The sequence below is a fragment of the Coenobita brevimanus genome, chromosome 45, assembly GCF_032717465.1.
Source record: "Coenobita brevimanus isolate Jiangsu-jjx chromosome 45, ASM3271746v2, whole genome shotgun sequence".
Lineage (NCBI taxonomy): Eukaryota > Metazoa > Arthropoda > Malacostraca > Decapoda > Coenobitidae > Coenobita > Coenobita brevimanus.
Window position 1 is genome coordinate 30,618,568 of NC_136998.1, and position 16,302 is coordinate 30,634,869.

General features: G+C 39.4%; 1 protein-coding gene across 1 annotated transcript in view; it reads right to left on the bottom strand.

Moving 5' to 3' along the window:
• Window positions 1-287: 287 nt before the first annotated feature.
• Window positions 288-16,302, bottom strand: part of LOC145398306 (uncharacterized) — a 38,326-nt gene continuing 22,311 nt past the window's right edge. Inside the window, exons 2-11 of the mRNA XM_080271195.1 lie at window positions 14,686-14,888; window positions 12,618-12,773; window positions 10,814-10,924; window positions 9,892-9,946; window positions 7,540-7,647; window positions 6,478-6,805; window positions 5,586-5,779; window positions 4,262-4,346; window positions 2,871-3,068; window positions 288-1,681 (exon numbers count right to left, since the gene is read on the bottom strand). Coding sequence (XP_080127321.1) covers window positions 1,641-1,681; window positions 2,871-3,068; window positions 4,262-4,346; window positions 5,586-5,779; window positions 6,478-6,805; window positions 7,540-7,647; window positions 9,892-9,946; window positions 10,814-10,924; window positions 12,618-12,773; window positions 14,686-14,888 — 1,479 coding nt within the window. The 3' untranslated portion in view covers window positions 288-1,640. The remainder of the gene's footprint in view (window positions 1,682-2,870; window positions 3,069-4,261; window positions 4,347-5,585; window positions 5,780-6,477; window positions 6,806-7,539; window positions 7,648-9,891; window positions 9,947-10,813; window positions 10,925-12,617; window positions 12,774-14,685; window positions 14,889-16,302) is intronic.

The window sequence follows — 16,302 nt, forward strand, 5'->3', positions numbered from 1 at the left end:
TATAAGATAATGGAGTGGAGGGGTTAAGTAAATGATAATGGAAAGAAAAATTGCCTACTGAAGTCCCACTGCTATCTATAAAGCTACTACTGTATACCATTATAACTAAATCATATTATTATGTGAAGTGAAAACATTACAATATATTGGAACACATCCTTGACTGACTTGTAATGAAGACTGTATACTCTTATCAGTATATACACTGAAAGCTTATGTTAAATGATCTGGAAAATTTGTATAAAAGTAAAGCTTCCATATCAAACAAATTGTAATGGATTAAAAAAAAAAAAAAATCATAAAAAAATTCTGTAGTATGAAAAAAAGAGCTAGAACTACAGTAGCATGCACCATATAGCCTGTATTACAACCACAGTAGTGGCCTAATCTCCTGCTTAGAGAAGGAGCAAGATAACAGATTTTGCAACTGAAAATCATTGCTAAATGAACACAACTAGGTACCTGTAAAATGCTATAAATATATTCTCTTCCACTCACATACACCACTGACAGGCATTCATGTTCTCGTCACTTCTTGAGGATTGAACCTGTGCTCATGTCAGGGTCAACATTCCAATGAGGATATATAATTAATTACTGACCACTTGGTGTCAAACATTCTACTGTAATTCTTTCACCATAACTTGGACTAGGACTGCATCATTTTGCAACGTATTTCACATTGCTAGCTCAGTGGCAGAAAAAGACAACAGCTACTATGGCTCTACATCCTTTCCATAGGAGTGTTCATGACCAATAAATCTACTGGTACAACTTGGCAATCATGATGGGGAGATGCCAATTTTTGGCCAAGTGAACAGAGTAAAGTAGTGCATTGAACTGACAATGATGCTTCAGGATATTACTGTAATTCCTTATAAACTAAGAAAACATCTAGAAAACCATAATGCAGGTGAAAATATACACTAAGAGATATCTCACACTTACAGCTCGAAATTACTGTCTGAAATTATTGTCAGTACAGAAAAACAATGAAAAAATCTTACAACAGGCGATATTAGAATTTTGATGAAACACTAAAAAACTATACATGGATTTTTGTAGCCTAGTAAACCATTTGTCTAAGTTGGGTGTAACCAAATAACCAAATACACACTTGGTTGTCTAGTGGCTTTATGCCCCAGCTGGAGTAGCAGCTTGCACAGGTTTGATCCCCAACTGGTGACTGGAGGTTTTTCAAGCATGCAATGCCATCACAGATAGTTTGGCTGGTCATGTACCCTCAAAGCAATGATGCATACGCAAGAGGGTTGAATTACTGCACTTTCATAAAACCTAAGGATGAGATGCGTTTTCAGACAGTCTAAGAATACATTGCACTTTCATACAACCGAAGAATACTCAACACTTCCATACAGTTTAAAAATACATATCACATACAGAAACAAACTACTTAAGGTAGTTTTATTGCTCAAACTAACCTTCATTTCAAACTCATTCAAGTTTGAATTTTCTTGGCTTGTGAATGCAAATGAGTCATCCAAAAAAATTGCAGAAAAAATTCACAACCATGGAGCCTTTGCAAATGGATGATCTGAAGGTCCCAGTCAGGCAACTCATCTAAATTTCACATCTAGGCACTTGAATATTATATGGCTTATGAGAAAGAAACAGAAGCCTCATCGCACAAAGAAGCTGGTAAGGAAGAACATAACTGCACCTGAAAAATGGACAAAAAATCACCTTTACCCACTCAGTATGATGGCATCTATTTTTTTTTTTTTTTTTTTTTCACTATTTCCAGTTTTTTTATTCAATGTGAGGAAACATTTTTATTCAGTGTGGGGAGACTTTTCAAACTAGAGGGGTTAGATATAGCCTTCATTAACCACTTCACCACTACAAATTAATCCTAGAGTAATTAAAATCATGTGGCAGTAACAAGAACAGAACAAAAGACTTAAAGGTCTAAGAATTCAAATACTGTATTAGGTAATAATTTCTTCAAATGATGTGAATGTTTACATGGAACAATGGCAAAATATTTATAACTGTCTAAAGTTTTCATATGCAATATCATTCCCCTATGTATGTCTCCATCAGTGATGAATTTCAAAATATCACCTTTTCCTTACAACCAATTAATACTGTATCCACATGTCTGCATCGCGTTGGCCCTGGCCACCTAATATGGTGATTCTCCCTCTTGTTCAATTTCTGACAGCATATACTTAGGGAAACTGATGAATCAGCTTAACGGGGAGCAATGGAACCTTAATAGCCAATATTTGAAATTTACTGTTGCTTAACAGCAAAAAGTAATATAATAAAAAAAAAAAAGGACTTAGAACAAGTTGTTACTATACATTTATAAGTCTCCGACATATTGAATGCTTGTACCATGAAGAATCACTACACTTGTTCTAACATTATGAAAATCTCAAACACCTTTCAGCTCAGCTGATGGCAAAGTGTACTGACGCTGGTGTGTTGATTTAGCTGGTTACCCAGGAGACTCAGTCCAACCTCATAACTCACCAAATTTCATGTAACAGAAACCTGGCATTCAAGTTGTGAGACTTGTTCAGCTCCATTATGTGAAACCAAATCAACTACAGTAACCAAGGAGATTCATTTTTACCTCATAACCAAGTTTAATAAAATTTCATGTAACCACTGCTTACCGTTCAAGTACTGGGGGTGGCCCAATTCTGTCAGGTTAAAACAAATCCACTATAATGACCAAGGGAATTCATTTTTACCCCGCACCTAAAACTCATTGCACTCTATACAACCACTACTTAGTATATAAGATGTGGGCAAGGTCCAGTTCCATCAAATTAAAAACATACTGTACTAAAGAATACTATAAAAAGAAACAAACGACATATATACTTTAGATCACTTACTAGCCAAGTAGCCACCCGGGTACATGATGAGAAGGGCTGTGCGGTAGGAGGTGAGGTTCGTGAGGGGATCCACCAGCACAGGCAAGTTCCCTCCAACATTGTTCATGATAAAGAGGAAGATTGCCAGGCCCACGGACTGCACAGACTCCGACACCAACTCCAGCAGCACCGCAAACAGCACTCCAAACCACATCTCAGCTGGCAGAGGAGAAAGGAAAATTACATGGTCAAAGTCAATTTTGTGTGTGTGTGGGGGGGGGAGAACAGATGTGGGATGTGAAGCAGGAATTTATGAAAGTATGACAATCAGATTAGAAAGATGGTGAACTTTTTTACCATTCACTGACATTATCATCTTAACTACTTTTCTCAACTAAGGCTGGGGTAAGGTTCATCCATCATCCAGTCCTATGTTGTCCCATGAGGAGCGTAGGAGCCCGGGGTTAGGCAAGTTGGTCCTGACATTTAAGATGAGCATGACCTGCCTCACTCATCCCTGAGTAGCATTATGTGAGCAATTTAATACTTGTGGGTGACTTGACACTGAGTGACATGCCAAATGGTTTCCTGTACACTAGGAAACCATTTACTAGGCTGGATGGTAACCACATAACCAAATTATGGCACCTGGTGGTTTAGTGGGTAATTGGGGGGCTTCAATTGGATCGAGCCAGTGCAGGTTTATATCCAAGGAGTGGTCGGGGTTTATTCCTCACGTAATGCCACTCAGGGATGAGTGAGGCTGCTCACTCTCATCTTAAATGTCAGGACCAACTTTCCTAGCCCCAGGCTCCTACACTCCTCATGGGGCAACACTGGATTAGATGATGGATGTACACACTGCATATCTCTCTTTATATCTAAATCCAGTACAGGAAATCATCCCAAACCTACTTCCCACCCAGGAGATGAGGCATGGTATAAAAGCAGAGAACTATCAAAACTGCATATGCAGTTGGGGCTAACATATCATTCAAGACTTGAAAATACAAGAAGGTGTGCCTATGACTTGTAATTCAAGCTACTCTTGTCCACTAAGTTATGGTAAATGACTCGCCTAATCCTTTTGGTGATGTTACATAGCTGAAAGAACTAACTGGGACATTCAAACCACTAGACCAACAAGCACCTCAACCTTTTTACTACATAGAGTACCTCTTAGGTGAATAAAGTTGTTTGGTGCATCAAATACTTAAGTGTATCTACAGCATCACATAGTTAATCATGATTGATTTATTCCTATGACTGTTCAGATTTCCCTCAGCTGAAGAAAATAGTCTTGTGTCAATATAAATAAAACAACCATGTGTACCAACAACATAAAAAATGTGAAAATAAAAATAACCAGGGTAAAGTTATGATTTGAGATTCTTAATTAGCTAAGTACTCACCAAATAAATAGGCTCCCAAGAGGCTGAAGAAGGCACCAGGGGGAGGTAAGAACAGCACTCCTGCAGCAAAAGGTGTGGCAACTAGCTGGAATGGATAAGGCCAAGTATATTGTGTGAGGACTAACTCTATCCATCCATAAACCAATCTTTTACTGCCCTGTCAGGAGCACAAGGGCCTGTGATTAAGTAAATCAGTTAAGAAATGTACAGCAATGGTAAGCAGTCATTTGTCCCTGAGCAGGATTATGTGAGCAATTAACCCCAACCATCTCTAAAACTTAAACCCATAAAGGCCACACCTGGGTGAAGTGCCTTAATCTACTACCTGGCTGAAGTGCCTTAACCTACTAAACCACCAGGCATCTCTTTGTTGTTCATATGGTTTCTGCCCAATGTGCTAAATACTAAATGTAAACCATCAGCAATAATTAGAAAATTAAAAGAGTACAGTATATCATCACAGTAGTTACAACACCAGGCTATTATGTGCATGAACCTGCAATGCACCATCTTTTCGGAAGATAGGGAGAGAACAGAATGACATTTGTATAACTGGGCAGTAAAGCTGCCCAATTACATCAGTGCCACCACATGCAGGAATCCCTCTCCTGCACCACATCACTGTACATAAGGGGTTAACTTCTTAGTTGGATACAACTGTGTGGCCGTAGCTGGAACAGAATAAAGGCAGTCCATGTTGTAAGCTGAAGATGTGTTCCAAAATACAGCATCATCATTTTTTCCATCCAATTACTGTTGTACTGTATGATGTGGTACCAGCAAATCAGCTCAATGGTTAGTAATTATATTTTATTGGGAAATGTTCTGTTACTTAATATGGAATCAGCCCCTTCAGCCCAGAATGTCTTTTACTGTTTTAGTCAGTTCGGTTTGCTCAGCTCAGGAGACATTTATAGAACCACAGGGGTTAGATATACTTTTCATTAATACATTCATTAAGAGAGGTTTCCTTGAGCAAAGCCAGATTACCAAGTGGCAACATGATTAAAGTTTAAAATATGTGATCAGAGTGAAGTGGTTAACAACAAACGAGCAATAAAAACAAGGCAGTTAGCAAGGACTTATGTTCTGGATTACATAACTGTTCCAACCAACTGCAGTCTTTTCAGCTTCATCTTTTCATTTTCACATTCCCCAGGCAATTATATTGAACTTACAGGAGGCTTTGAACAACAGAATCCATAATACCCCTTAAGTAAAACTACCATCATCATCACCATAACTATGATCATAACTATTACAATCACCATCACAACCACCACCACCACCACCACGATAATCACTATCACCATTGTACCCTCACCTGACTCCCAGCCAGTACATAAAGCCTTGCCCTCATTCCAATCCTCTTGACGAGCTTGTCAGACACTAAGCCTCCTATCGCCACACCTAAAGTCCCCCCTATTATGGACACACCTGTCACCCACAGACCCAGGTTGAAGTCAGGGTAGTAGGTGAGAAAGTAAAGCTGGGTGTTGTATGCCCAAGAGAACCCAGCTGAAAGTAGGAGATATGTGAATGTTAAAATCATCATCACAATTATGACCACCATCATCCATTATCATCATCATTATGACCATCATCATCCATCAATATTATCATCTGTTGTTGTCATCATCACCACCACCATCCAGGCCCTTTTTCCCTATATCTAATGATGATGTAAGAGTCAGTCAAATATCCTCGGCCACAGGTTATGAGAGGTTGTTGAGGTGAATGGCGGAAACATGTAAGAACAAAGTAGCAAGAAGCAAGGTCCTTGAGGAGATGATGGCTGATAATTTTAGTCAATGATATCACATCTGATGTAAACTAGGGCCTGTAACACAAAATCCATGTCAAGTCAAATGAGTAAATGATAAGGAAATGTTAGTTAATCTAATGCAAACCTAGGTGAGATATGCAGAGTAAATACAGAACTAAATTCATCATTATCCTTACTCTTTTTTTCTGACCTACAGCTGAGGTGAGATGGGATATGAATCAAGGAAGAGAAACTGTGTAAGTAGAACAATCAGCAGCATGCCAAGTGAAGTGAACCAAATATTCACACATTGTTTAAGCTCTGGCATATAAGTATAGTACAGTATATATTACGTATTTAATCTCTTGGTCAGTATTTGTTACATTCAACTTCCACAATATTTACAATACATTGCTAGGTACTGATTAATGAAAGTGGATATGCAACTCACCTGTATGCCTTAGACAAGATGCAAAGGCAAGCATTAAGACAGGAGGAGTTAGAAGAGACTTAAGCCCTTCTACCAGTTTGGGTCCATCTGTAATTAAATCTTCCCTTGACTGGCTGTTTGGAGAGGAAGTGATATCCTTGGAGTCCTCATTAGAAAATTCAGTTTCATTTTGCTGTTGGTTGGTTCCAGGATTTTTCCCGTCAGCTTCTTCACTACCCAGCTTGACTCTGAGTTGTCCTCCTCTAGGTGGCTCAGTAACCAAGATGAAGAGCAGCAGAGTTGCAACCACACCCATCATTCCCGTCACTATGTATGACCACCGCCATCCCTACAATGGGAAAAGTAATCTATACAAGCAGTCTTCAGTGTAGGTCAAAGATGTGTCCCTACATGTGATAACCTTCTCCATACAAAAGGTACTGTAACTTGGGGAAAACTGACAAACCAACAGATCTTTATTAGGTAATTTTCTGTAATAAACTGTGGACATAAAAACAAATAGAACATTTAAAAAGGTGAATTATAACAAAAACTTGCTGTACAGAAGATTTTTATTATAAGCTTCCTTTTTACCTTTTCTCTTTTTCTTTTTTAACTCCATATAAATTACAGAGACAATGCCTATTAAACTTCTGCTCATATCGACAAAGATGACATCAGTTTCTCCCAGTTTACAGTACCATCTGTGTGAAACAAGTTGTGATACTTTACAGCATATCCCCAACTTATGAGGATTACCTGTACAATCAAAATACTGATACAATACTTTACAGTAATGCAAATATAAAAACATCTTGCTGATCACAGCCTGTCAATAGTGTTACAGTTCTAATCATAAAGTTGTATCAGTTAAGCTGTAACCTTCTCAATCCAATGGTGTATTTTATATCTCTCTCTAGATACTTCGTAGCTCCATCTTCACATATTTTGGGGGGTTATTTTTCTTCATAGATGTGCTTCTTTTAAAGAAAAACACTCTCCCTGAAAAAAATGAAAAACAGAAAAGAATGCATTTAGATGGTTGTGAAGTTGGCCAAGTTATTCATGCTGCAACCAGCTTACCAAGCCTCCAATATCTGCAGCTGTGATGAAGTTACCAACAGCATATGACAGGCCATAACCAAGGTAGATTCCCCAGTTGAAGATCCCCAGGGCCAGAGCACGCAGGGACTGAAAAACAAGATGATTTCTTGACTCAATGTTTTGCAAACAAAAACTGAAATAACGTACTATATAATTTATGTGGAAGACACAAGAGTGTGAACAGATGACCCATGATTAGAGTAGTAAATTTCACTCCATGACAGTTTTTTACACCGTAAGACATTAATACACAAGATTTAAAGAATATGTATACACAGTTTTGCTGAAACCGATTTTGTTTTTGAAGGTCTTGGTCAAGTGTGCATGTACAGGTACAAACCTTTTCTTAACCAATACTACCAACAGCTATACTGCATATGTTTCTCCAGCTTTATCAGTGAACAATCAACAAGCAGTGTGGGCTTTTTTTTTTTTTTTTTTTTTTTTTCTTCTCCATCACCTAGGCCCTTGAATTTCAATTCTGAGCTTCTGTTTTACTGGGACAACCACCAGTCAAAGATCAGATCGTAACTACAGTAGGCACTTGCTATAACAGACTAACTGGGGGGGAGCCTCTACAGGGTCATCCCATAGGTTATGGTTAATGTTGTATCTGTGTCTCAGTGCAGCATGTGTTGTGCAGTGTTCCATTATGTGTGTTATGCCATGTGGGTCTACTGTATTCTATATGGGGGGCATGTGTCACCTGTGATTCCACCCAACCCAAACTGAATTTGTAAATGAGGAGGGCTAGGTGATGTCCTTATCTAAGCCTAGTTAGGTGAACTCAACCAACACTATTTACGGACATCTCTGACAGGCGAACATCAAGAAGGGGGGTTTGCGGTACAGTGTCCTGATTGAGGTGTTGTATAGCCCTGTGTGTGAAATGTGCACAATATGTAGGCATCTCTTCACTGCTAGTGTTGGATTGTCTGGAAGTGAAGTATTGCCAAGAGGGTTTGGTAATGTTCATGTAGTGCTTGTTTTATGTATCTATTTGCATTGCATAGCTCTGTCATGTAATGACACAGGAGTTATGTGTTGGTGGAGGTTGCCACAAAGAATTGTGTGCCTCCCACATAAAAATATTCTCTGACAAGAAGGACTTCAGGTATCAAAGTGGAAGCTGCAGGAGTGGTTTTGGTGCAGCCATTGGTGATGTGTAGAGTACTGTTCTGTATGGTCAGCTAGGTGTTATAATGGATATTATATAGGATGGGGACCTATGCTGGGGAGGCACAGGATATCACTGACTTAATGTGTTTCTTGTTGAGTTGGAAGTTTTTTTTTTTTTTTCCATAGTCTGTCCCCATAAGTGCCTTGAGTGTGCTGAGTGTGGGGGTGCACTGCCTTTTCATGTCTTGTACGTGGTCACTGAGAGTGAATCCAGAGTCATAAGTCACTCCAAGGACCTTATAGGAGGGTGTGTGTGGCACAGATACATTGTTATGTGTGATTTCAGGGGAGTATCTGTGTTCATGCTTGCTGCTGGTGATGCTGCAGTGGTGGAACTGGATGGCATGAATGTCAGCCTATTGTCCTCTACCCATGCCTGAAGTGTAATGAGGTACTGCTGTCTTGTTGCAGTGTATATACGATGCTGGTGATGTGGTGTGCGGTTGTTATAGCAATGTCATCTGCATATAAGGCAATGTTTGTGGGTGGTTGGGTTATAGGAATGTCAAGCATGCACAGGCTAAAATAAGTGGGTGAAAGAATGGAACCCTATAGAACTCTTTTAGGATGTTGTGTGTTCATGATGACTCGCCCTGGAGTGCAGCATGTGCTTGCCTACCATATACTCATATGTAGTTGGCAAGCCAGTATTTGATGCTATTCTCCTTGTCTGTGTTTTAGATTTTCGTGATTAGTTTGCATCGGCGTTTGGCATCAAAGGTTTTACTAATGTCTACTGTAAGAAGTGTAGGCTGTGCGAGTTACTGCACATCCTCTGAGCGAACATGTTAGGGGATATAATGTATGGCACCTCACTTAAACTTAAGAAAATGTGGATCAGCAAATGCAAAGGTTATATAAAAATACATGAACTTCCGGTGATCCTTCAAATTATGAAAATAGATATGACTTTTGTTTTCCCCTACATGTTTCTATCTTAAACAAGCTGTTTTATTATTTTATTCAGCTTAAAACAGACTTTCTGAACAAGGAGGTTAGATATAATCTTATCTGAAACCATTTAATTATAGGAGGTATTTATTAAAGTTCTGTAAAATCATCTGGTAGCAGTAAGAATAAGCTACAATGGATTTACCTGAATTCAAGAGGTTAAGGCTATACATACATAAAACAATGCACTGAGCACCATACCTCTGGGAACATATCTGAGATCATACTACTGCAAGCTGGGGCAAAGGAGGACTCCCTGAAAGTAAGAGAGTCCATGAATTACACAAAGATTCTGATACCTACACAAACATTTGAGGTGAAGCTATTACCTTTGGCATATATATACCTGCACAGGTACATTTTCAAGCCACAGTTTCTGCTCACCCTTTCTCCAGCCCCTGGCTAGAGAGAAATTATAGCCAAGGTTTCACACTAAATGATGTCCTGTGTTAATGTGGTAGGTCAAAGCTTTGACAGATTTCATGAGGAACACTTCACAATACATTTTACTACGCCTGCAGTCTACAAAAGCTTCAAAACAGTTTTGCCTTCACTGTGAATTCCTGCAAGCTATCAACGGGTCTGCCTTCATTGTCAATTCCTGGTTACAGCTTCCTTGTAGACATGGACATATACAGGGTGAGATGAAACTACTCGTATATCTTATAAGTGTACATAAGTTATGAAAGTTAGTATTACATGCATGCATGATTAAATTTGTTTACCTGGGCTTCTTCTTCCTCTCTCTCTCTCTCTCTCTCCCTTTTTTTTTTTTTTTTTTTTTTTTAATGCCCTTGCTGCTGCCAACCCTTACTGAAGGTTTTGGGTTTGAATTTGGAGTTTTCCTTCTTTTAAGCCAGCTGAATTCAAGGAAAACTACTTCAGCCTACCTCCTTGGAGGAGATTTTAGCTGTGCAGAAAGAGAAATGCACGTGTAGTAGTCTCATCCTACACGCCATACAAATGTGACTGAGTTCCCCACCTGGGAGTGTTGTGCAAAGTCAGCTGCTGGGCTTATGGCCTCAACCCATTCCCATGGTAGTGCTTCCCATGGTTATGCCTCCCACGGACAATGATAAGAATCCATCTTCTGTAAAAATAAATGCTAGTGAAAGATACTCACCCTGCACCCATTAGCATCCTAAGAATGACAAGGTGCCAGTACGAAGAGGCAGCACCTGTCAGCCCTGTAGCCAGGGTCAGCACAGCACAGCACACCATCACAACAACCTTCCTGCCAACCATAATAACAAATCACGAATTGAGACAGAGAGAGAAAGAGAGAGAGAGAGAGAGAGAATCCTTAAGTTAAATTCCATATTCTATTTTATTCTGACAACCATATGATGATATTATTGAGTTTAGGAAGAATATCTTGGACTGAAGGTGTTAAAAGAATCCCCCGTTACCCAACAGAGCCCAGGGTTATGTCATCTTCACACTATTCATGCCATCTGCTGACAATGTTCTTCAGTTTAGGATAATTTTTTAACTGTAGGGATAGATATAGCCTTAAGTTCCATTCATTATGAAAGGCTTTTGCAAAGTTGAATAAAATCATCTGGTAGCAGCTTGAAAAAATACAAAGGATATCATCTGGATTCAGAGGGTTACTTCCAACACGATGATGACAGTTTTAATAATATTCTCTATGGTTAGAACAAGATTGTTCTATTCAACTAAGGGAAGACATCTCAAACTGAAGGGATTAAGGAAGAGGTGAAAATTAAACTGTCTGTGAGCTATGTGAGCAAAGTGATGGATGCTGAGAAAGAATGTGACTCTGTGTCTGACAAACCAGTGAATAAGGATACTTTAACTGATAAATAAGCTTTATTACATCAGTTAGTGTTGCTACAGAGCAGAGAGGTAATTGTAAAATGAAAGTGGAACAAATTGGCTCAAGAAAAAAAGGTGGCTTGTGCTATGCCTTGATATTTGCAATTCAAGGCTGAGTATGGGAAATACTCGAGGAATGTATTAGTTTCTTAAGCGCCCACCTTAACATGTGGGTGTGAAACTTTGGTATAATAAGAATGTGAAAGTCAAAAGTAAAGGCAGTGGAAATGGAACTGGAAAGGAATGTGCTTTGTTTGTATACAGTAGATAGGATACGAAACACTGATTTGCAACAGATGTGGAAAAAGGAATTCTGCTAATACTGTAATGGGTAGACAAAGTGTGTTTAGAAAGAATGGTTATTTGGCAGGAATGGATACTGATGTGAAGGGGGGGGGGATGAAATGGGTACATCTTAGTGAATCTGAAGGTGGAAGAAGGCATAGTAGGCCAAGAGGAAGGTGGATGGATATGGTAAATGACTGTGTGAGAAAGATAAGAATGGAAGTCGATGATGTTTAAGAATTGACAGGTAATCAACATGGCTGAATGAATTCTGTAATGACATGCATATCACAAGGGATTGGCAATCTTTTTTTTATCTTTATAACAGAGAGAATACAATATTTAATGTGTATTCTCAGTGCATCTTTAAAGAAAAATGGTGAATATGAGCAGAGGGTTGTACTAATGAGGAGGAGCCAGGATTCAGAAAGTTTACTGATGTGTGAAAGACCATGCAGACCTTCACTGACTGTGTTGCCAATAATTCTCCCACTTTTATGCTCCTTCCTTGTTTCTGGACCAACATTACCCCATCTTTAGGTGGGAAAATTATTAGCTTTGGACATTTTTTTCTTCTTGGCACACTCTTCTCCTAGTTTCATACATTCTCTTTCCTTCTGTCTGGATCCTATCTAACCCTGTCTCAACTGGAAAAAATGGATAAGACTGATTATAAGTAACAAAGCATGAAACTGTGTAAAGTTACTATGAATGCTAGCAAGAACTGTTTTGGACAGTATTTTTCTTTTACAGCATAAGAGTAAGATGTGTGTGAAACTAAACCATATGTGGCCGTTACTGACCTATTGAACTTATCGCTGATGATACCAATGATGATGCCTGCAGTGGTGAAGACAAAGATGAAGGCAGGCCCGGCTAACACCTGATACTCCATCCCCAGGCCAGAGTAGTCCCACACGCACATTGTAACATTGTCACCCTCCAGTAAGTCATAACAACTGCAAGGATCAATACTTTGATTATTCACACCTACTATGGGTAACTGGTGATCTAGACATTAAACTATCCTAGTTGAAGTGACTACCTTCTCTTGTGCCACTGACTCATGGCCAGGGAAGAAGTTGGGGAAGAATGGTCACCTGACCCTTCTCATACAATGGATTTTGGGGAAACCACATTAATGCATTATCCTAATACTGAGTAGATGGTAATACTGTATAAGGAATAAAGCACTGACATTAATGTGCTTTATACAGGCTGAATTTACCCTGTTGTTTTTTCATTATGTTTGTCATTAAAATTTGACTAATTTAGTTACTAAATGATAAGCCTTTCAAATGAACTACGTATAATAATAATGACCTTATAATATCTTCAAACGCTCATTTCATGTGGTTTCAAAATGTCTCTGAAATTGGTAATATGTCAAACAATTTACAGGGGAGATTTGCAACACCGCCCTGAGAACGACAGTTGTACAAGCTCAATGCATGTCATGGGCTGCTTCTACCCAAGAAAATCCTCCAGGCCCTACACTGATCCCTTGGATATCACATATAACTGGTACCAAACATGATGCATGATAAATGAATTGTGTGACAGCAAATACACAGAACCTATGGCATTTATTCTAATTGGTACCAGGCACCCTGACTGCGAGCCCAAAATTTCCCTTTTACAATAATTTAGACCTACTTAATACATACATATTGTTATGGTAAGTACCAGAAACACACATAAGCATGGTTAGGTTAATAGAAAGTGAAGATAAAGGCACATTAAGGAAGAAACACATAACACTGAGAGACTTGAAATGGGCTTGAGGTATGGGATTCTGAGGCTAAGAGGTGGACAGTCAGTGGTCTCCAAATACACCTACATCACTTGATGTAGTGCTGCTTACTTTTACCTATGGTGATTTTACACTTAGTGACAAGCCTAATGGTTTCCTGTAAAGTAGAAAACCATTTACAATGAAGGGTGGTAACCATGAAACCAGAGAACACAGTGATGTTGGATCTAACATGTTGCCCCTGATAACTGAGTGGCAACAGTCAATGTGGTATCCATCCAGGCACCAAACCCACACTTTTCCACATGTCTTGCTGTGGCAAGGAGCTGTTCACAACAAGGGTACATCGGTTCACTGCACAAGATGGCCCAGCAAGGGTGACTGCTTGCCAGTGACTGATGGGTCTGTTCAATCAGGCAGACCTGGTTTTACCGGTAATGCTACTACCTTGGGCACAGGCCTCCTTTCAGTGGCCTATTTCAGCCATGAGGCAACTAAAAAATATATCTGTGAATGATCATTGACCAAATCACACAAAGAATTGGCTTTGATGCATATCCACTACTCTGTGATGTTAGATCTATCCAGTGTATTGGTAAAATTTCTAAATTACACCAGAGTTACTTAAAATTAGGCAATGTTAAATACCGTATTGATAAATTAATAAGAAAATGGCGGATTCTGCTACTACAGCAGTGTGAACATTAATACTGCCCTTGTATGACATGGCAAGATGCATACTAATGATACCCAGGGACAATTATTTAAAAAAAAAAAAAAAAAAAAAAAAAAAAAAGTGTACACCAAAATCTAAATCTGGATCTTGTCCAGTGAACTATCAAAGGAACTAAATAAAGGATACTGGTATATTAGCCTCAAAGGGCATCATACAACACGAAAAGTAGGTGCACAAGAGGTAAGTGCTCTGTTGATGAGGCCACAGGCTCATCTGAATGTGAATCTGATGGATTGCAGTTGATGTCATCCTCCAGCAGTTCACCATCTTCCTTTTGGGAGACAGGAAGCATACTGAGGGGCTTTTGTATAACCAGGGTTGCTCTGTTGTAATAGTGCCACCATGAGATGGCATTTCTCTGCAGTCCCTACAAGTGCCTTGCCTGGAAAAATTAAGGGTGCGGCAGTCGCTTGACTGGTGTGTAGCTTGTGGGTTTGGTAGACAGGCTTTGTCCCCATAGTGCAGTTCCTGACTCATGGGGCGTGAAACAATGCCCAGCAGGAAGTGGCTTAGCTCTCCCACTAGGTACGTGTAAGCCATCACAGCCAATGACACCCACCGACCCACCGTCCATCGCTTCATCATCTGGGGAGTACAAGTAAAAGGTGGATGGTGTTTGTAGTGGTGGTGATGATGATGATGATGATAATGATGATGCTAAACAATGGTCATCACACCCCTACTCTCTGTGTGTTTCTTTCTTTCTCTATAAATGTGTGTGTGTGTTTTAAGGAGTAGGTTGATTATATACAAATTTAGTACAGTACTGCAGCAGTTCCTTACATTAACAGATATAAGTAGCCTAGTACTGTACTGTACCTAATATCTATTATATGGGAGGTAATGATATAAATCAAGTAGTACCACATAAAAAAATAAAGGACACTTTCTTTAGGTAAAAGCATTTCGTAAATAAGAAAACATCAATTCATAAAGCCAACAACCATTCAATCTCTTCACTACGATGGCAGTGCTGGAAATGGAAACTTTCGTGTGGTGACGCCAGTAAAACCATGTGCATCCACTACTTGGTTATAAAAATGTCCCTCAGCTACTTCTCTATCCCCCAAAAGGATGGCAACCTAATCCTGCAGTCCACCAGGTTCATGTTCAGAAGAGTCTGCGGTTGCAACTACTACTACTACTACTGCTTGCTACTGTTGTTGTTGCTGCTGCTACTACTACTACTACTACGACGACTACTACTACTACTACTACTACTACAAAAACTTCTACGATGTTATCTAAATTTAATTTTTGCTGCTACCATGCGATTTTCCTCTAGCTGTGATGGAGTTGATGGTATGCTGACATTTCTCCACACGTAAGGTTTCCGTTCTATTGAATGAAATGTTCTGGTGGTAGTAAAAATAAAAAATAAAAGGACGTCACCATGTTAAAGGCTAATATCCCATACAAAAAGAATCTGCATGCTCTCTCTCTCTCTCTCTCTCTCTCTCTCTCTCTCTCTCTCTCTCTCTCTCTCTCCAGTCATCCCAACCTGTTTTGTTTCAAGGCTGTCCTGTTTCCTTCTATCTCTCACTTGTCCCTCCGTAACTCTCTCTCTCTCTCTCTCTCTCTGCAATTAGGGACAAAAGTTCGTCAACTACTCATAAAAGAGAATGTAAAGGTGTAATATGCAATGGAAATCACTTTGAAGATTCAGTAAAGCCTCTTCTTCAGCAATTTATTTTACATATCGCGCCTTCATAATCCTCCTGTACGAGTATGTTATTGATGCAAATTAACTATGTCGATATAAAGGGATATACGAGCATACAAGAGAACGTTCTCGAGTAATACGGAAAATGCATCGCAAAGGAAGAGACGCGTTGAACTTCCTACAGTATGCCATCTTGGATACGAACCACTGAGCACTGTTTTTCATCCGGGGTTACAAGTCATGCTGGGTTGGTCAAGGTTATGGACAAGGATGACCCAGCTGCGCAGGTGATGCAGGAAAATCAAACGGCAATAATAAAATACCACTGGCTGAACA